This window comes from Uranotaenia lowii, chromosome 1 (genome assembly GCF_029784155.1).
Source record: "Uranotaenia lowii strain MFRU-FL chromosome 1, ASM2978415v1, whole genome shotgun sequence".
NCBI classification, from domain to species: Eukaryota; Metazoa; Arthropoda; class Insecta; order Diptera; family Culicidae; genus Uranotaenia; species Uranotaenia lowii.
Genome location: NC_073691.1, coordinates 186934191 through 186957231, shown reverse-complemented (window position 1 = coordinate 186957231; position 23041 = coordinate 186934191). Strand labels below are relative to the sequence as shown.

Here is a 23041-nt window from a genome sequence, read left to right as displayed (position 1 = left end):
ACATTAGCAGAATGGACATCTTCGTATTCAACAGTGCGCCAGCCTGGCGGTGCTCTTGATGGTGGGTGTAATTTTTTTTCTTTACTATTTATGTTTTTTTTATAAATAAATGTTTAATAATAGTAAACTATAGTGTATTTTTCTACTCAAACGATTCATAATATCCAAATATTTCATAAAAAAAATCCTAATATTCCGAAAAAAAATCTAAAATTTTACATCGCTGTGTATTTTTACACGACAATATGCTGTTCTCTTTTCGTGTATCGTTTTTGGTCTAAATTTACACGCCTCGATGTAAAGATGATGTAATATTAGATCATAAACGGTGTTCCGTTTTCGTGCATCGTTTTCAATCTAAAATTACAAAAAATTTTCTTGCTGTGTAGAACCAGTACTTTTTTTCTGAAATACTGAAAGAACGCTTACTAAAGACCACCTTGAAGAAACTTAAAATGATCATACAATTGTTATTGATTTTATTAATTCTAAATATATTATTTGATACAAAGTAGAGCATCGTCATATTTCCGGAACCCATAAAAATCGAAATTGAAAATCACTTTTATGGGTTTTCCAGGGAGTAACAATATACTGTAGAATTATTGAACTGAAACTTTCTTCACTCAGTTCAAAATTAAATTCTTTCTTCAATAAAAATGATCATATAGAATGCAACAGCATAATCGTGCTACAGTGTTGGCAGTTAATTTGAGGGCTAATTCTAGATAATTTTTATTATTAATTTTTCTTCGAAATTTTCTATTTACCCCAAAATTATTGATAAATAAAATTGGGATGGGGGAAGGCCCCTAATGGGCCCTCTAAAAGAAAACTTGATAAAATACACTTGACAGATGATTTTAGCCTTTTTTACTGACTGTTGAGATTCAATCTTACAAAATATTAAACGAATTATATATTTCTAAATTCCCAATCATTAAATTATGATTAAAGAATACAACATGAATTCAAAAAAAAAATGAAAGATTCTAAATTGTTTATAGGATAAAAGTGTTTTGAGTAACCATAATATTCATATACACAACATAATTTGCAACTTATGTTGATTTTTGAAAAGCTGGATTATTGAATATCATGTATAATCCTGTTTCTATAAAAAAAAAATGAAATAAATACCACAGCGTATGGTAACCTCGAAATAAAAAAATTTAAAATAAATGCAATTTTGAAAGGATGACCTACCAAATAATTAAATTCAATTCAATTTAAATAATTCAAAGTTTGCTCTGAGAGCCACCGAAGTGAAGGAAGCGTTGATATAGAAGTAATAATTGAGTGAAATTATGTCTGCATCTCACTTACTCCAATGCACAAACAAGCTGCAGTTTTGAAACTTTTGAAAATCATGAAAATTTGGCCATTTTGGAAAATTTTATAAATTTTGTCAATTATGTCAAGTGACAAAATTGGCACAAATTTTAAATTAGACCAAATTTGCCAAATAATGATTATTTTGACAAAATGAAGAAATTTTAAGAAAATGACCAGAATGACAAAACTCACAAAATTGTCGAAACGACAAAATTGACAAATTTTTACAAAATTATCACAATTATCCAAAATTACAACATTGGTAAAATTGACAAAATTGACAGACTTTAAAAGTGCGACAAGTTAAACAAAAATGACAAAATTGACAAATTGACAAAAAATGACATGAATATCAATACTGACATAATTTACAAATTGTCAAAAAAGAACGACAAAATATGCAAAATTGAGAAAAATGAGAATACTGACAAAACTGGTCCAATTGGCAAAATTGTTAAAATTGGCATAACTGAAAAAATTGACGAAATTGATAAAACTGACAAAGATAACAAAATTTATCAAATTGCCATTAATGACAAAGTTGACCAAACTGACAAAAAAAATCAAAATAATTGACAAATTACCTAAATCATGAAACTGAAAATATTGACAAAAATAGCAAGAACGATAAAATTGAAAAAAATGTAAAAATACAAATTGGTTAAAAATTTACAAAATTAACGAAATTGACTTTAAATGCCTAGTTGACCAGGTTGACTGAAACGACAAAATAAAAAAATGATATCATTGACAGAATGGAGAAATCTATCGAAATGGGCAAACTGAAAAATCAATTTTGTCTGTTTTGTCATTAATGTCAATTTTTTGCTGTTGTCAATTTTGTCAATTAGATTTTTTTTAAAATTGCCATTTATGTTAATTTTGTAGATTTTGTCATTAAATTTTCTAAAATTTGTCAAGTCTGCCCACATTGTCAACTTTGAAAAATTGCTCAATTATGTCCTTTGAGTCAACAAAGTCAATTTTGTCCGTTTTGTCAAATTTGAAAATTTTGCCAATGTTGTAATTTTTGACAATTTTGTTAATATTTTCATTTATGTTTTCTTTGTCAATTTCGTCATTTATGTCAATTTTGCCAATTTTGTGAGTTAGTCATGTCATTTTTTGTCAAACTTTTCAGTTTTATAAATTTTGTAAATTCTATCAATTTTTTCAATTCCGTGAACTTTAACAATCTTGTAAAGTTTTATAATTTTGTTGAATAAGTCAATTTTGCAAAAAAAACTTCACACTTGTCAATTAAGCAAATTTAAACAATTTTGTTAATTTTTACCATTTTGTCACATTTCGACATTGCGTTATTTTTCTAACATTTTGCAATTGACAGAGTCATATTTGGGACTTGAACATCATCAAAGAATGAGGTAGGGTAGTTAAAATGTCATGAAAACTTATTCCTTGATCAATCGACCTATTAGCAAGGTTGCCGAAAAAAATTTGGTATTTCGACGGAAAAAAAATCTGACTTTCTGTATTTTTACCCAAAAATCATGTGACAGTTTTCTGTGGTACTTTTTTTATCAGCTTTGTTCAAAAGTCATGTCAAATTAAGTCTTTTTTACATTTTTCTAAAAAAAAAACAATAAACATTATCAATTACATCATATTTTTCCAGTTCAAAGATAATAATCAATAATTTATAATTACATTAAAAATTAAATTATGAAAAAGTCCAAAGTTCCAAAAATCTGTGAAATTTGTGAATATTTCTAAAAATATGTGTTCTTTAACACAGATTCTGTGATGAAAATTGGCTCAAAATTTTGTGATTTATAGATTTATCTGTGATTTCGACAACCTTGCCTATTAGTCATTAGTTAGTTAGTTAGTTAAACAATCATCCAACTCATGAGCGTATTGACTAGACCTACGAAATCCTAAAGGTATGGAAAAAGTTCAAATTGGAGTTCAGCTGTTGAGTTTAAAAAATTAGTGTAAACTACGTGCTACGTGAAAATATACATATATTTTTCTATACACGACGATGCTGATGAAGTTTGACTGCATGGTAATGGACGACGAAACCTACGTCAAAGCCGACTACAAGCAGCTTCCGGGACAGGAGTTTTATACGGCAAAAGGAAGGGGAAAGGTATCAGATTTCAAGCATTTCAAGCACATGAAACTGTCAAAGTCCGCTATGAAATATCTGGTTTTGGCAAGCCATCTGTACCTGTGGCTTGAAAGGCAGCATTTTCATAGCTTCCGGGACTGCCAACCAAGAAATTTACGTGAAAGAGTGGTTGAATAAACGTCTGCTGCCTTTCCTAAAGAAACACGGGTGTTCCGTACTGTTTTGACCGGATTTGGCATCTTGCCATGACGGTTAAAAGGCCATGGAGTGGTACGCCACCAACAACGTGCAAGTGGTTCCCAAGGACAAGAACCCTCCCAACACGCCAGAGCTCCGCCCAATTGACAAATACTGGGCTATTGTCAAGCGGAACCTAAAGAAGACCAAAAAACCTGCTAAGGACGAGCAGCAGTTCAAGGCAAACTGGCTTTCTGCGGCGAAGAAGGTGGACAAGGTGGCTGTACAAAATCTGATGGCAGTGGTTAAGCGTAAGGCCCGGCAATTCGGATTTGGAAAAGCGAAAGCCTAACTGAATATTTTTCCTGAATTTTATACTAATTAAACTTGAGAAAAAATTTAATTTGATTTTTTAAATAAACGATTTCACCGATTTACACGCGTTTTCCCTTGACCAAATTTTGACCGTATCACCCTTTATTGCTGAATTTTCACGACAACCAAACGTGCCTATGTTTTGACAGTATAATAGCTATGTGAATTTTACGTAAGAATCAATCGATTTTTTTTAGCTTCAGGTAAATCGAGAAAGAATTCACGTTATGAGTACCAGCGTTTAAATCCACGTAAATTTAACGTTCCGTTTTCGTCACACGCCTCAGGATGTTATCCTGTGTTCAGGTTGTATTGCAAAGCTATCAATTACTCACTTGATATTACATTGCAAAGAAACTCGAAAAAAAACTAGGAAACAATATTTATAAGAACAGTATTTTAGAGATTTCCTTACGTAACACGTTCGAAAGATTTTTGGATGTTTAGAACTTAATTGATCTTATTCAATGTTCAGCTTCCTTTAAATAACAGTTTATTAGCCATTGCAATACTTTCCTTCAAAGTAAAACCGTAAGCTCTTCGCCTAGTGATGGCAACACTGACCCACTCGTAAACACACTGGTGGAAGCCATCCTTCTCGTTTCTCCGTATGGCGCAGAGCATCGTCGTCCGTCATCCATTCCGATCCGATGGGCGGAGCCAAGTCAACCAAACCTGATTCGTCATCGTTCACGTTTTACTTTTGTTCCCTTGCTTTCGTTGGACGAGGAGTACACCAACACCAACAGCAGAATAACAACAAGAAAACCTAGAACCGGGACCGATCGGACTGTTTTGTTTACCTCAATTCGTTGGGGGGCCCCACAACAAAGAAGTTGGTCGATCACGTCGGACGTGTTTGGGGTGCCAGAGTTTACGATTCCGTTCTGTTAAAGCGAGTGAATTTACGGGTCGCGTTTTGCGACGTCGGGATTGCAGATTCAGACAGCGTCGGCAAAATTTAATTGATAAGCTCCAAAGCATCATTAATCGGTTGTGCCCCTCGTTTTGCGATTTCGTTTTCCTCTTCTTTCTGCTTCGGTTTTTGGGGTTAGTGTGGGGGTTGTTGTGGGTGGCATTTTGCCCGTGTGTAATCTTATGAATGAAAATGATAAATTGCATTAGCTGATGATTTGCTGTTGTGTGGGAAGCAATGCTAGATAGTGGTTGGTGATGTTTGTCGTTCTGTTTGGGTAAAAAATAACCATAATAAGGAAAATGATGGTTGCATAACGAAAGTGTTAACGAAAGTTTGTAGTTGTGTAGTGAAGAAGAAGTGATTCGAGGCAAGAAGCGAAAGGAAATCAATTTCTACCAACATAGTTTGATGAAAATCGAAAAATGAGTTCTTTCCTAATGGGATACCCGCACCCGCATCTCCAGTCCATGGGAATAAACATCGAACCAAAATTTCCCCCGGCAGACGAATACGGCTTTCACAATGGGTACAGTAATGTGCCGGGCATTACGCAGGCCGGAAACGACTACTTGCATCATGCCCAGAGCGATCTGCTGCACCATAATGGCGGTCAGAATGCTAATGGAGGTTACAACACCTACGCGGCCCATCATGGGATGGGTTACTATCCGCATCATCACCATCACCACCATCATCATCACAGTGGGTATGGCGGATCGCCGGTCCATCAAATGCACCCCGTGGCCACTCCAATCTCGACGCCCACCCCCATCGTCCAGCAGCAGCCATCCACGCCAACTGGCGGCAACTCGACACCAAATCAAACCACCAATAATAATAATAATAATGGATACATGTCGTCCAATACGACGTCGTCTTACTATGCCGGATATTACAGTGCCACGGCAACGGCGACGGCGGCCGCTGCGAACACCAACAACGGCAGTAATGGCAGTCCCGGCCTAGGAGGACACCACAATCATCATCAGCCGCTAATGGATGTCCCGCTACAGTGTGATGTCAGCGAAGTTAGCAATACTGCATTAGGTTTACAAGAATTAGGTAATGACCACCGTCGATTTCCTCGAATTACTCATTACAGCGTTGGTTCGATAATTGGCCACTTAAAATCCTCTAGGACAAAGTAATCCTAATGATTGTAGCTGAAATCAGTGACTACAAAACATTACGGGAATCAGAAACCTGCCCAAGTTGTCAAAAGAGCTAGAGTTTTGCATTTGTTAAGCTTGTTTAGCATATTAATTGAATTCCGGTAGGGGAGAATGAGGATACTTGATCCCTGGGAATACTTGATTCCTTAGCTATATCTCGAAACTGGAATATCTTACAAAGATCAAATGTTCTAGAAAAATGTGCCAAAATTAGCAAATTAACAATGCTTGTAGTTTAAAAAATTTTAACAAAATAATTGTTTGAGTAATTAAACTTTGTTTGAAAAATTTCACAAAATGTAACTTGAAGATCTTTTTTCATCACTTTGAAATCCTTACATGGGAAAATTATGAAAAAAATATTTGTTCCAATGTATCAATCGTTGGAGCGTACAATGAACTTCATAATGGCATATTTTCAAAGCAATGGAAAACTCTCAACTTTCAGAAAAAGTTTTCTAAAATGTTGATTATGGGTACAATTGATCCCCTAGAGTTGGGTACAATTGATCCCCCTTCCAAACGGCATATTCTTCTTCTGAATTGATCGTTATGATTGCTGATTACGAAATTACTAATATTTATCCAAAAACTAATATTTATCAAACAATTGTGTGAAGAAAAGAGCAAAAATAATTAATTTTCACTTAATTATAAAAAAAAATAGCGCTTTTAAGTATGCAATGTAATTAGCGTTGAGACAAAGTTATAGAATTTTCTTCTTATGTCTGCTATAAATTAAAATTATGAAATGAGAACAAACATGAAAAAAAAGTCAATTAACATTCTATCTTGGGGTTTTGTTTGATATTTATACAAGGATTAGGGCTTCCTGAATAAAGGATCAAGTCTCCTTCAATAGGGGATCAAGTCTTCCCTAACTTCAGAAAAATCGCAATTATTTTACTCTCACAAAAATGCTTCTAGTTCATCAACAGGTTCAAGTATCGTTCTAATTTTTGGAGCATAGAAACTTGAAGTTACAAGCTGTCAGAAAATGTTAAAGACGGCGAGTTGCTAAATTTTTCCAAAAAGATATGGTGAAAATAAGAAAAGGGGATCAAGTATCCCCACTCTCCCCTATAAACACAGTTCAGGAGCAAATTGAATTTTTATTCCACTTTAATGTTCTCTATAGTCTTCTTTTAAAGTGATTCAATACATAATTAGATTCCGAACAATCGTAGCCCAGTGATAAATTTTTTGATCGAGGACTGCTGATAAGCTTCAGCACAGACTGATTTGAGATGATTTTGACCACTTTTATATAGGCTTTTCCAAAGTTTTCGATAACTCAGCAGGCTTCACATGTTTTCTCAACTGCCGGCCGTGATATACCGAAGTGACGTATGTAGATACATTTTTGACTTTTTGATTCTTTTTTATTCGGTTTTCGACGAGTTTTTGAATGCTCTGATTTTTTTTCGATTATATCAATCCGTTTTTGTAATATTTGAGAAAAAAGAAACGGCAAATCTGCTTATACGCCGAAATGACGTACGCTAAGGTTTTTTTTTACACGGTATGAATTCCGTCGTTAACGTATAGCACTTACAATATTTTCGCTCAAAAAAGGTGTTGATTCGCGAGAGCCATGTGGAAGAGTCGTATACATGGCAAAAAACCGTGTAAAAAGAAGCCGTGTTAGAAAAAATGAGAAAAATCAAACCGTGTAAAAAAACCTTAGTGTATATCCTATCATCAATAGAAGAAGTTAAGAATGAATCTCGCCACTCAAATAGTTTTTGAGTTGAATTCTAAAAGTTGGAATATTTGCTCACTTTGACAAGACTATCTGGTTATAACAAAAAAGTATATCATACCAACTCAAAAGGAAGAGGGGGCTTTCAAAATAACGGTAAAATCTGTTCTAATAAATGTTTTTAAATTAAATTCAATACAAATGCAAATTTTTAAATTTTTGTTTTTTAAATTGCTGGGTTAAGTAAATTTTCTACATGAAGGCATATCCTTAGGAAATCAAAATTTAATCAAAACACTTCATATGGATGACTCTCGTTTATGGCCTTTAACCCAAATTTAATTTTGCACAAATTTATGTATCAATATCATGCGTTTTGTTGACAACGCATATGATTTTTATTCTCGAAGCTACGTTTTATTTTTTAAATTATAATTAAAACTATTACTTTGGCATGAAAATCTCACTTGATAATCCATAAGAAAAATTAGATTTCAGACAAATTTTCTAATCTGCCGAGAAAAACCCAGTAGGACGAATTCCATCAAACTTTGAACAATGTTTCAATCAGAACTGTGTATTTGAACGTTGATCTGTTGTTTTTTTTAGTTAAATTATCTCAAAACATTAAATAGTAGGGAAGAGTGGGGTAACGTGGGCCACTTTGAATATCTTAGATGTGTGTTGAGATAAAAATCTCAAACCAACTGTCAAAGCCGTCGCTTTGCGTAGGCATAATATTCTTTATGTTGTTGACTTAAATACGCATCATATGCTTCTTTTACTGATCAACCTTAAAAAAGTTAGAAATTTTTTTTTACATAATTTAAAAAAGCACCCGCTAATTGCATCGGTGGGGAACCTAAAGATCATAACAAAAATATGCTCATACGCTTATGATCTTAGTTTTGTCATGTTCTTTCACGTGGAAAAGGAAGTTTTGATGAAACATCAATAAGTCACACAAACGGAACCAATTTGCAAATTATAGCTTGTGGGGAATCGTGGGCCACACATATAGAACCACCTTTATTTTTATGTTTTTATACACATTCAGAACTAAAAAAAAGTTTTCCCTATTTGTAAAGTTTTCTTAAGCCAAATGAAGAGTTATGAAAAATATTTGTCCATGCTATATAAAGAATTTAGCCAAAACGTTCGCGAGCCAGATTATTGAATCTATTCGATCATACACATGTCTATTTTTTATTTCATCATCTGAAAATGCTTTAAAATAATTAAATGAATTTTGAAATAACAGTTTTATGTCATATCAGAAACTTTGCATGTTATTTGGTCAATTTGGATTAAGTGGCTCACGATTCCCCACCATTTTTGAAAATCCAAAAATATTGCTGTTTTTTCAACCGTCAGAATTCGGGGAAAATAACTTATTAAAAATTGAAAAAATTACCTAATGATTCCTTAAAAATGTAGAAAACCGTACCATTTTTTATTTTCATTTTATCTTTTATTATAAAGAAGTTATGGAACAAAGAAAAAAAGTGGCCCATGATTTCTCACTCTCCCATATATTTAGACCCGAATAACCCGGGTGGTTAAAAGGTCTTAAATAAATAATAATAATAATAATGTATTTCAAACAAAATATGAGACTTCCACTACTTGGAATGAGAGCCTGTAATTATAAGATGTGATGGCTTTTAAAAATTCAATTCTTTCATTATCTGATCAGATGATTATTAACTACATATTTTCTTTAGCACAAAAATCTAAATCAAAATCCAAACTCAACGCTCTTGGCCGTTTCGTAAAATTTGTATGCATATAGTGTTCGAATTGTTTTCTTTGGAACATAAAAGTGAGGAGACAATAATTTGAAATAGTTTAAGGAGTGTATTCGAAAAAAATGCAACACTTTGTTTTAAGAATGACTTTTGAATGCATGGATGGAAAATGATAAAATTTTCAGTTATGCTAACTAATAATGTAATGTATACGTGTACAAAACTTGATGACATTTTGTCAAGTGATTTTCGAGACAGCGTTCAAAACAGATAATCATTAACACATACTTTTGAGCAAGATCGAGAAAAATCCAAGGAAATCCCAGGGAGTGACCCAAAATCAACTGGAAATCAACTATTCGACCAACGTTCATATGGTAAATCATTAAAAACGTCCTTAAGGATATGACAATGAGCTTAATTTTGAATATAAGTAAAGTTGACTTGATTCCATGAAGTTAAGGAATGTGAGTGCTTTTATCAAGCGCAATTCGAAATTTTCCATAGGTCAAGTGATAAATAAGATAAATTATTCGAACTAGTTCGTCTAGCTGACTAATAAACAGGCTTGCTTAACTTCAACAGGGTAAATAAAGCTGCCCACCGGTAAAATGAGCAAAATGCGGTGGTCAAACAATGCGCAAAATATTTGGATCATAAGCGGGAAGAAATTTTTCAAAGATTTCGTAATGGACAGCAAAATAAACTCGTTAGCGGGCGCTTGGAAGGATCCCAGCTGAAAACTTTTCGTTGAAAATTCTCGCTTAGGTGTTTCGGAAATGAAAAAAGGAAAAATTACATGTCTAGTACTTGAGGAGGCTGATGATCTGTTGAAGCTGCCATTCAGTCGATGTTCCTTAACGATTGACATGATGAATCTGGAATCGTTCCATTACGCAAAAACTACGGCGAAGTTATAAAAAGCAAAATATGTTGTTTTTGTGCCGAAGGAGAACAAACTACTAGATTGGTCATCAAAAAAAGCCTGCATTTGGCAAAAAGGGTGGTTCATAGTATACATCATAGATGGCACACGTGGTGCCCAAAAATTAAAGTCGAAAAACTTATTCATTGGTCTCTATTCCGAAAACCACTCAACAGACAATACCAAAATATGCACATGTAAACATTACATAACTAAGAAACTTCGCTGAAAATTTCATCAATTTCCATCTATGCATTCATTATTCGATACCAGATACCAGTATTTTGATAGCAATTTACTATCTTCTTCAATGAGCGTTTTCGATTGATCACAAAAGTTGTTATCGAAATACGGATATCTGATTTTTTCTTATATCGTGGTTGAATTAAAGGGAACCTTTCGATTGCTTTGATTCAGTAGAATTATTCAACCAAGTAGATTCTTAACACATAAAGAGCTGCTTATTCATCATTAACCCTCAAGGAATATTTAAAGAAGGTAGTGCCAAAGCAGCCCTGCTCTAGTATTGGTACAGGCTGAGACGTCACAATCTCGAAAAACCTGTTAATTTACTAGTAAACTTTTTTTTCGATGATAATTCGAAGAATCTGCTGGAAATTTTCCACTTTGAAAACATGTTATTGTAGAAAGATTCTTGCTCTTCGAGCTGGGTGCAAAAAAAGTTGCATTTTCGAATAATTTTTCTTTGAAAACGACCATTGAAGTTTGGAAAAATGGTGGATGTTCACCACTGAAATATGCAAAACTTTAAAATTAGTTCAAAGTCTTCCATGAAAATGTTCAAGTCGGAGCAGTTTAAGCTCCTCATTACAATAAAGTGATAAAAACATATTCTTTTACACAAAACCACAACCTTTCATTGGCATTTTAGTAAACGGAGTTAACAATTATGAATTGATGTTAGTTAAATAATTGTTCTACATAAGAATTGTATATGGTAAACCAGTTGGATTAAAATCATTACAATCAGTTGAACACTCAATATCTACCAGCTAGATCTTTTCGAAGCTGATATTTTCTTCATTTTTGCACGTTTTAGCTTCAAGGCGACATTGCATTCATTAAAAAACTAAGAAAACAAAAACATAATGCAATCTTCAAAGGACCAAAAAACTTCATATTGTAGAAAAATAGAGGCCTTACAACAAAATCAAAATGAAATTGGAATTCGATTTCGTTCTTAAACGTGGTTTTCTTTGAAATTCCTACCATTCTCACATAAATTTTCGATACAATCGTTTTTGTGACGTCTAAAAAAAAATCCAATATGGCTCTCGACACTACCTTATTTAAATATTCCTTGATTAACCCTTCAATAACGAAAATTTTCTTTTAGTTTGATTTTTCTTATAGCTTCAATTATGAAAAAAATTCATCATTTTTCAACAGCATTTTGATTAGAGATGTGTTAAAAAATATATATATATATTTCGATGAATGCTCTAATTCCTGAATTCATAAAACTATATATGTGTTTGACGAAAATGTACAACTAAAATACTCAACTTGTAATATTTGTCAATTTTTTACTGATTTTAACACATTTTTCCCATCTCATTAACATTATATTTTTCATTTTTATGATTTATTATATAGAAAATCTAGTTTATCAACATCGTTTACTTTTTACAGGTATGAAATTGGATAGGCGGATAGAAGAAGCAGTTCCGGCAGGGCAACAGCTTCACGAGATTGGATTGAGACTGAGATGTGATGATGCCGGTTCAGATCAGGTGAGAAACTCTTATCTTTTTTACGCTTATCAAGAGGGTATTTATTTACAATTTCGTTATAGGTACTTAAGCGTTGATGAGTTTTAGGTACATACATACATAATTTCGTAGTAGGTAAACTTTCAAGTGTAGGGGAGAATGAGGATACTTGATCCCTGGGGATACTTGATTACTTAGCTATATCTCGAAACTGGAATGATGGGTCAAATGTTCTAGAAAAATGTGCAACATGGAGCAAAACAACTATGCTATAAGCTCAAAGAAATTAAACAAAATATTTTTATGAGTTATTGAACTTTGTTAGAAAAATTTCACAAAATGCGGTTTAAAGATTTATTTTTTTATTACTTCAAAATATTCTGACATGAAAAAACTATAACGAAAATATACGTATATTCCAATATAAAAATCGTTGGAGTGAAATAATGGTAAACAATGGTAAACTCTCAATATTTTTTAGAATTTTTTTTCTAAAATGTTCATTATGGGTTCAATTGATCCTCAGAGTTCAAAAAGGTATATCTTTCTTCTTAATAAATCGTGATCATTGATGATTACGAGAATACTTTTATTTTTCCAATAGCTAAAATTTATCCCATAATTGTTAGGCTAAACAGGCTGAGAAAATTGATTTTCTCTAAAATTTAGATAATTGTGTCTTAAAGTATGCAATGACGCTAGGGTTGAGACATAGTTTTGGAATTTTCTTCTTCTGACATTTATAAATTGTGAAATGAGAAAAAAAAAACATGATCAAAATAGTCAAGTGACATTGTATTTTGATTTTTTTTTCGATTTTTCATTCCAATATTAGAGCTCCCGGAATAAAGAATCAAGTCTCCCTTAGCTTTAAAAATTTCACATTTTTTTTCACTCTCACGAAAATGCTTCTAGTTTGTCTACGGTTTCAAGTATCGTTCCAAATTCAGAGCATAGAAACTTGAAGTAAGACACTGTCAGAAAATGCAAAATATGGCGAGTTGTAAGTTTTTTCAAAAAGAATATATAATAAGAAAAGGGAATTAAGTATCCCCACTCTCCCATACAAATGCCTTAAATTAACCATTATTTTGGATGAAGGGGTTCAATTGCTTGTTTCACAAATAACGTACATTTGTATAGAAGTATTTAATCCAAAAACCATACAATCTACTAGTAATCTGTTCATCAGAATTTTTTCATTGAAATTTAGTAGGTAACTTTCAATAATGCATTTTTCAATCGTCAACTGCAGGATGACTATCTGGATGAGGAACAGATGATGCTGGATCGATCGCCGGACGAGCTGGACTCGAACGACGGCGATCTGGATGATCTGGACTCGGATGTGGACCCGAGCGAGGATGGAATCCATGTGACGAGCGATGGGGAGCGTATCATCTATCCGTGGATGAAGAAAATCCACGTCGCCGGTGCCTGTGAGTATATTTTCGATGTTCAAACTATAATTATGGCGATCATGATGAAATTTATTTAGAACTAGCTGATCCGGTGTGTTTTGCTACATCTCTTAAAATTGATAGAAATTTTAAAAATGATTTATTTTTTGATTTGTGAGAACAAAATTTTATATATAAATACTACATAAATCAAAATCAACACCTTGAAATGAAAGTGCTAATAGACGGGAAAGCAAACTTATCATCTTTGGCGCACATTTCTGCGCATTTTCAGCACTAGTTGGCATCGATTGGCATTGAAATTTTTCAACCTCTTCTTTGGGTGTATAAAATGCCTCCTCCCATGCCAAAAATGTAAGGGTGCACCTCTCTCTCTCTTTTTTATTTCCCCACTGAAAAAAAGAGAAGAGTCACAAACATTAATTTTTTGTTTCCATCTACTCTCCCATGCTAAATTTGACATTGTATTAGAGCCCTCCTTTTCCCTGTTTATCTCCCCACTGACTGGGATGAGGGAGGTTTCCCAAATAAGCATAGAAACATTTCTCGATCCCAAATACCCACCCATATTGAATTTGGTTTCTTTCGAATGATAAATTCTACAGATATGAAAATGCTCATTGTATTATTTCGCCAATTTGAAAGAAAGAACAAACATGAACAATAAATGTTGGTGTCTTCCGACTGATCAATTCTCGAGATTTAAAAAAATGTATTGGAGCTCCCTCTTCCCTTCATGTTTCCCCAATAAAAGTTGGGAAGGGCTTACAACCATCTGAGGAAAAATTCGTTCACCTAAACACCCTCGCATGCCAATTTTGATTCATTTCGCTTGATTAGTTATCAATTTATGCGAGAAATTCAATATGAATGAACTCCATACAAATCTGAATAATGTATATTGGGATCCTTTTTATAGCATAAATGATCCCGATATGCTTGTCGAGATACTGAATAGATTCTTAACAGAAATACACGATCTTTATTTTCCACTGAAATTTAGAAAATTTAGGCAAAATAGCTGGTTTAATAAAGACATTGAAGCGGCAATAATAAATCGAGACATGGCATATAGAACGTGGAAGCGTTCTCGCTCTGTGAGTGATAGAAACGTTATAAATTATTAAGAAATAAGGCGACAACTCTGATACTAAAGCTAAAATTGAACAGGATAAACGTCAAATAAATTTAAGTATTCCTGCAAGATAGTTTTGGGATAATTTAAAAAAAAAATGGTTTGAGCAGTTCCAATACATCTGCTTCAATTTCAAATTCTACTGCATCTGAAATTAATTCCTTTTTCACTTCTAATTTTTCCGCGAATAGCTGTACAGTCCCACAGTTGTCTGAAAACTCTAATGGTTTCCGTTTTAGAACTGTTGAACAGTATGAAATTGTAAATTCTATAGCTTAAATTGATTCAAATGCAGTGGGCATAGATAATATTCCCATTATACTTATCAAGATTGTTCTACACAATATATTACCTTTAATAACCCATCTTTTCAACACTATAATTCAAACCTCGAAATTTCCTCTCTCATGGAAACAGGTCAAAGTTATTCCTATTCCAAAAAAATCTAACGCTTCTGACATAACTAATTTAAGGCCAATAAGTATTTTGAGTGATTTTGAGTGACACTTTTGATCAAAAGTGTTTGAAAAGCTTATAAAGCAACAAATTTGTGATCATATCAATCATCATAATTTTCTTGACAAGTACCAATCCGGTTTCAGATCCAACCACAGTACTGAAACAGCTTTGATGAAAGTGCATAATGATCTAGCACTTGCTTTAGATAAGAAAGGAAGTGCACTTCTTCTTCTATTAGATTTTTCAAAAGCTTTCGATCGGGTTGCACATGCTAAGCTTATTCATAAACTTATTATAAAATATAATTTTTAGAAATCTGCCGCTGATATGATTAACTCATACCTCAAGGGTCGTACACAATCCGTTTACTTCAACGGCATTTTTTCTGAATTCTCAGCTATTGATTCAGGTGTTCCCCAAGGCTCAATTCTGGGTCCTATTTTATTTTCTTCGTTTATTAACGACCTACCCTTAGTTTTGAATTTTTGTTTAGTTCATTTATTTGCTGATGATGTACAAATCTACTTGTGCTCTGATGGATCATCTTCTGTACTTGAAATGGCCTCAAAAATAAATCACGATTTTGCAAAAATTCACGATTGGTTAATAACCAACCTGCTTCCAATCAATTCTGATAAAACTAAAGCTATTTTTATCAATAGATCGAGCATCTCATCTTCTCCTCCCAAACTCTATTTCGATGGAAAAGAAATGTCATTTGTCGACCATGCTGAAAACCTTGGAATAATTTTCGACAAAAATTTCTCTTGGGATCACCAAATAGCCACCCAATGTGGTAAAATATACGGTTCGCTGAACAAACTGAACTTGACAACTAAGCGTCTAGACCAGTGGTTTTCAAAGTGGTCCCTACCGCCCCCTTGGGGGCGTTGAGAGCTTCCAGGGGGGCGGTGAGCTCAATGTTAAAATTTGGGGGGCCTTGGGAGGGCTCAAGTGGGCGGTGAGGTCGTAATTCACATTTTCACAAATACCAAATCAACGTAGATTTGGAAGATTAAATTTGGAATAACAACAAGTAAGATCGATGCAAAACGAGACATCAGAATGAAGACTAAAACATCTATGAATTCACAGAGCTGCAAGCAATTTTTTATCTCAGTATCTCAATAATTATTTTGTAATGTAACTACAAGATTTTTTTTATATTGTCACTGATTTAATATACGCTCTACATGTTGATCTTGTTTGGTAAGATTATTTTGGGTTATACTAAAACAAGAATAATTTTAGATGGCAATGCTTAATAATCCTTAACATGTTTTGTCTCACATAAATCAACCAAACAGAAAATACCTTCGAAAAAATCTGTATTCAAAGGCGTCATCTGTGATAGTGATAGACATTTTTAAAAGAAAATATGTAAGAATTATTTTAGATAAGAGAATTTTTATTTTAAGTTCTTATTTATTCATCTCTATTTTAATCGATTCAAAAAATCAATTGTACCATGGATAAACTTTTAATATTTTCGGTTGTTATAAACATCTCCTGGATTTAGTAATTAGAATCGTATTTAAACTTTAAGACCCGTGAATGCTGCTTAACTGTGAATAGGACTCAAATTAAGATATCAAGAAGTAATACTATTCTTACGTTATTTTACCGACTTGACAGTATTCAATTTGTATTCAATAATACAATTTAGTCTTCAACACTAATACAAATTAGTGGTGAATATAAAATTTAGTTTAACAAAATTTTAGGTATATGATCTGATATCAAACTAATGAATCAGTTTTAGTAAGTGTCCAGGAAACTTGACATAGAACTAAGTGTTTACTGGAGGTTTGAAGTAATAAGGCATTTCCCCACTTGTCAGACGAACAGCTGATTTCTCATGTTTACATTTTCTCGGCATATCGTGGTAGGGTAAACATAACAACAGCATTACGTATGTTCAATGACCAGATAGTAACGAAATAAAATTGGCAATGCAATTGTAGTGGTTTTGCAAGCGCACCTTGGCGAGGAGAATATAAATTCTTTATTTAATGATTTGTAAATTCATAACAAGTTAAGACATGAAGGTATGTTGATGCTTTTAATGAAAGAAGTTTTTAAAAGAAAGCATTGAACAGTGCTTATCATCAAAGATCAAAATGGCGACCAGTTGGTGTTTACATTTTTCAAAACAAAAAGCTTTCCAACCACCATCTGTCTCAGAAAATACTCTATATGAGGCCTTTGGAGCCAAAAGGGTATAAGTAAAGGTTGCCAAACTGCTCGGTTTTATCCGGGTTTGCCCAAATATTTAATGAAAAACTCGACAAAAGGTCCGGCCTGGTTGCCCGGGTTTCATTGAAAAAAAAAGCCCGGATTTTGCACGGAATTATTCACTTCATTTGCCAAAACAAATAAAATAAAAACAAATTGTGTTGTTAAAATTTTTATTTATGCGCCCAAAAAGAAATTTAATGTGCAAATTTTATGGAAAGAATCATGATAAGTTTTTTGAATGACAAAAAAAAAAGATTGAAAACTGCTGATAAATTATGACGGAAATATTTTTTCTTGATTTTTTGTTTTGAAACTTCTGGGTTTTGACAAAATTTGCATGGATATTACCCGGGTTTTGGTCGACAATTTAAAAAATCAAAAATCAACGATCCAGATATTCATTTTTTAATAGATTTTAGATTTGCCCAGGGGGGCGTTGAGCTTGAAAATTTTGCAAAAGGGGGCGTTGAGTGAAAAAAGTTTGAAAACCACTGGTCTAGACACACAAACGAAACTCCGTCTTTTCAAAACATATATTTATCCTCTATTTATCTACGGTGATTTTGTTTACGATAACGCTTCGGTAAGATCATTAAACAGGCTTCGTGTTGCGCTGAACTCGTGTATTCGATATGTCTTTAACATATCAAGATTTTCACACGTCTCACACCTTCAAAAATATTAATGGGATGTCGCTTCGAGCGTTTTTATGCTTATACATCAGTTACTGTCATCCATAGGATTCTTACCACAGGAAAACCGGAATATTTAAGAGAATTACTTGTACCACTACAAAGCTCTCGAACTGGATGCCTTGTTATCCCCAGACATTGCTCCTCTTATTACAGTAATTCTTTTTTCGTGAGAGGTATCGTAAATTGGAACGTTATTCCTGTCCATATTAAGTGTATAAGAACTAAGTCAGAATTCAAGAAGGGTCTATTGGCGGAGCTTACAGATTAAGAACGACATTATAATTACGAGTAAAGTTAGTGTTTTGGAATCAAAATTGGTTAGGTAAACACATTATTATTCAGATTGTAACACAGTTATAAGATTGTATCTTACGTTACATGATTAAAGCAATAAATAAATAAATAAATAAATAAATAAATAAATAAATAAATAAATAAATAAATAAATAAATAAATAAATAAATAAACAAATAAATAAATAAATAAATAAATAAATAAATAAATAAATAAATGAATAAATAAATGGTATGGGTTCCTCTCTTCTCTTGTTCTATTTTCTCAATGGATTTAGGGAGGAGCCTCATACAATTATATAACCGATTCCAATATCAAAATGTTCTTGCATGCCAAACTTCGTTCGATTTAGTCGACTTATTCTCGAGTACTTTTTAAATCTATTTGGCAGCCCCCATCCTCTCTTGCAGTCTCCCTACTATACTTGGTTTCTTTCATACGACTAATTCTATCGACATGCAACAAAATGTACGAGATTCTTGTTTCCTCTTTCTATCTCACTCATTGCAAGAAAGGAAAGGTCCCTATTAAAGAAACATCACTCGTATCAAAATACAATCCCATAACAAATTCGGTGCCTTTCGACTGATTAATTCTCGAAATCTCGAAACACCAATTGTTGACGTTGACGTAGCAAGTGTGTTTTCCATTGTAGTAAATCATTCAACCTGCTGGAGGTGGATGAAATCAACGGAGAATCGGATCGTGCACAAACAACGAAACATGCAATTATTGATCACTATGCATTATCCAGTAATTCAAGAAAAAATTGCAATTTTACAGTAAGGAAATACTTAAACTTCAAAAATTGAATTTATACTGCGCCGGAGCAAAAAAAAAACATGTGCAACACCAACATACCATCGCCTACTTTGCCAGAGTCAGCGGAAATCGGGATGATTTTCAAAAAATCACAAAACTTTTTCCCATATCCAAATTTCCTGCCAATTTAGTAACACTTACTGGAAAAGTTATCGAATTATGCAACAAAAATTGTATGGAAGACACCCCAGCTCCCCCTTTCAATCTCTCCACTGGAAGAAGGAAGGGGTCTTCAATAATCATTGAGATATTTCTCGTATCTTAATACCTTCACATGCAAAATCTGGTACCATTTGCTTGACTAATTCTCGGGTTATGTTAAAAATTGTAAGAGAGCTTCTCTCTCCCCTTTCAACTTCCTGTCTGGAAAAAAGGATGGGTTCCAAACATTCATAGAAATATTTCTTGTAACCAAATACCCTCTCATGCTAAATTTGGTACCATTTGCTTGAATGGTTCTGCAAACATTTTTTTTTATTTGGAGACCCCCTTCCCCTTCCAGTAAGAGGGACCCCTCCCTGTAATAGGAACTTTCCCCGGCCTTAAAAGCACCCATCTGTCAAGAAAATCGGTTCAGTAGTTTCCGAGTCTATAGGGAATAGACTGACAGACTGACAGACTGACAGACAGACAGACAGACAGAGTTCCATTTCATGTATATAGATATCTCTTCAATTAAAAAAAATTTGAATTTTTTGAGTATTTTCCACTTTAAACTAAATAAATTTTTTATTGTATCTATATGTATAGAACAAACCTCAAGTTTGATTCTTTTCAAAAGATCAATATTGTTCGAATACCGGCTTGAAGAGGAGCTATTTTTCAAATTTCGAATCATGAAAAATGTCTTTAGAATGCATTACAAATGAGCCACTTAACCGTACTTAAGAACCTATTTGTTGATTTTCCGGAACCCATCAAACTAGAATGCCACACACTGTGATTCCAAAGGTCTCAAGGTTCCAACAAAAACCTTGACTGTGAGAAAATCGACCCTGATTAATCAACTGCAGTAGGACACTGCTGCCAGTTGAAAACCAGGAAAAAGGTGTAATGTTTTGGGCGCAAATGTGTGGTTGGTGATTATTAGAATCTATTCCGTCGTTGCCAACCTCCTCTCCAGGGTCCCGTTTCGAGTCCGGGTCCAGAGAAGGCGAAATCCAGCAGCGAGCTTGCTGCCATCTGAAGGTCAAGAACTACAAAAACATTGATCCCAGTGAGTTAGGTCGGCCTCGGCTCAACCGCAAAAGCGACAAAAGGCGTTCCTAATCACTTCTCATAAGTCAAGTATTTTCCATGTTTTTCTTACTGTTTTCCATGGGCATTACCGAGTGCATTCAAAACAACAATTGACCCGACCAGCCAGCCAGCCAGTAGTTCATCAAAGCCCATCAAATGAAGTTTCCATCCAGCAGCCATCAATCGTCTGACGACCGACGACCGTTTCAAAACAACCGCGCGAAACTAACTTTTGAAAAGGCTTTGACGTGTTCGTTGCTGTTATCCGTTTGTTGAACGTGTGATAAATTAGAGGTAATTTATTTTATGCGCTTCCCTCCGCCGCGTTCGGCGACAGGTTTCTTTTTATCTGTTGCTGTCTTTTTTTGCGCCTCGCCTCGATTGCCGCAAACTGCCGGGAGGTGAAAATCGACTTTGGGGGGTTGATCATTTGTTATTTGTTCCAAATAACCGAAAGTTGCTCGTTCGTTTTGGCGCGCGGTAGGAGCGATTGATGTCACATTTTCGAACACCAACCACGATATCATTAGCGATCTGAGGAATCGATAAAATTCGGTTCGCCTGGCAGTGACGCCCATTCGGTGGGGGCTTGTTGGAATTTTGAATTGAACTTAACCCTCTACAGCATGAATTATGAATCGGTTGAAAAAAAGTTGAGGTAATTTCTAATTTGGTTTTATGATTACATCTCGTAGGGTAGCAACTTTATTTTGGAACAACTTCATATTTTGGACTACCACTGTATCAGCATTAAATTTGTTATGACATAAATAATTTTTCCATAATCAACTCAAAACGTTGGCTTCAAACTATGATCTTGATTAGTGAATTATTTCTTCATAACTCCCCCCGTAAATCTCATCAATCATATTTTGCAATTTTTTACAAAAAGTTAAAGGTCAGGAATTGGATGAATTTGTACAAAAATTTCATAATTAGTTGATTTAAGAGCGAAATACTGAAAATAGTTGCAATGTGTTCCAAAATGTTTACCAAACCCCAAAATAACTTAAGTTCAGGCCCTTTTGAAGGTCGCTTACATGGGGTCATTTTTGGCATTTTTGTCGTTTTTGTAATTTTTGTCATTTTTGTAATTTTTGTCATTTTTGTCATTTTTGTCATTTTTGTCATTTTTTGTCATATTTTGTTATTTTTGTTATTTTTGTTACTTTTGTCATTTTTGTCATTTTTGTCATTTTTGTCATTTTTGTCATTTTTGTCATTTTTGTCATTTTTGTCATTTTTGTCATTTTTGTCATTTTTGTCATTTTTGTCATTTTTGTCATTTTTGTCATTTTTGTCATTTTTGTCATTTTTGTCATTTTTGTCATTTTTGTCATTTTTGTCGTTTTTGTCATTTTTGTCATTTTTGTCATTTTTGTCATTTTTGTCATTTTTGTCATTTTTGTCATTTTTGTCATTTTTGTCATTTTTGTCATTTTTGTCATTTTTGTCATTTTTGTCATTTTTGTCATTTTTGTCATTTTTGTCATTTTTGTCATTTTTGTCATTTTTGTCATTTTTGTCATTTTTGTCATTTTTGTCATTTTTGTCATTTTTGTCATTTTTGTCATTTTTGTCATTTTTGTCATTTTTGTCATTTTTGTCATTTTTGTCATTTTTGTCATTTTTGTCATTTTTGTCATTTTTGTCATTTTTGTCATTTTTGTCATTTTTGTCATTTTTGTCATTTTTGTCATTTTTGTCATTTTTGTCATTTTTGTCATTTTTGTCATTTTTGTCATTTTTGTCATTTTTGTTATTTTTGTCATTTTTGTCATTTTTGTCATTTTTGTCATTTTTGTCATTTTTGTCATTTTTGTCATTTTTGTCATTTTTGTCATTTTTGTCATTTTTGTCATTTTTGTCATTTTTGTCATTTTTGTCATTTTTGTCATTTTTGTCATTTTTGTCATTTTTGTCATTTTTGTCATTTTTGTCATTTTTGTCATTTTTGTCATTTTTGTCATTTTTGTCATTTTTGTCATTTTTGTCATTTTTGTCATTTTTGTCATTTTTGTCATTTTTGTCATTTTTGTCATTTTTGTCATTTTTGTCATTTTTGTCATTTTTGTCATTTTTGTCATTTTTGTCATTTTTGTCATTTTTGTCATGTTTGTCATTTTTATCATTTTTGTCATTTTTGTCATTTTTGTCATTTTTGTCATTTTTGTCATTTTTGTCGTTTTTGTCATTTTTGTCATTTTTGTCATTTTTGTCATTTTTGTCATTTTTGTCATTTTTGTCATTTTTGTCATTTTTGTCATTTTTGTCATTTTTGTCATTTTTGTCATTTTTGTCATTTTTGTCATTTTTGTCATTTTTGTCATTTTTGTCATTTTTGTCATTTTTGTCATACTTGTCATTTTTGTCATTTTTGTCATTTTTGTCATTTTTGTCATTTTTGTCATTTTTGTCATTTTTGTCATTTTTGTCATTTTTGTCATTTTTGTCATTTTTGTCATTTTTGTCATTTTTGTCATTTTTGTCATTTTTGTCATTTTTGTCATTTTTGTCATTTTTGTCATTTTTGTCATTTTTGTCATTTTTGTCATTT

The 23041-nt window shown here is 33.0% G+C and overlaps 2 protein-coding genes across 2 annotated transcripts in view; one reads left to right on the top strand and one right to left on the bottom strand.

Moving 5' to 3' along the window:
• Positions 1 to 23041, bottom strand: part of LOC129740147 (homeotic protein proboscipedia) — a 280261-nt gene that overhangs the window by 40187 nt on the left and 217033 nt on the right. The gene's annotated exons all lie outside the window — the stretch shown is intronic.
• LOC129740154 (homeotic protein deformed-like) overlaps positions 4821 to 23041 on the top strand; it is a 50193-nt gene continuing 31972 nt past the window's right edge. The window contains exons 1-3 of the mRNA XM_055731767.1: positions 4821 to 5963; positions 12102 to 12202; positions 13437 to 13620. Coding sequence (XP_055587742.1) covers positions 5324 to 5963; positions 12102 to 12202; positions 13437 to 13620 — 925 coding nt within the window. The 5' untranslated portion in view covers positions 4821 to 5323. The remainder of the gene's footprint in view (positions 5964 to 12101; positions 12203 to 13436; positions 13621 to 23041) is intronic.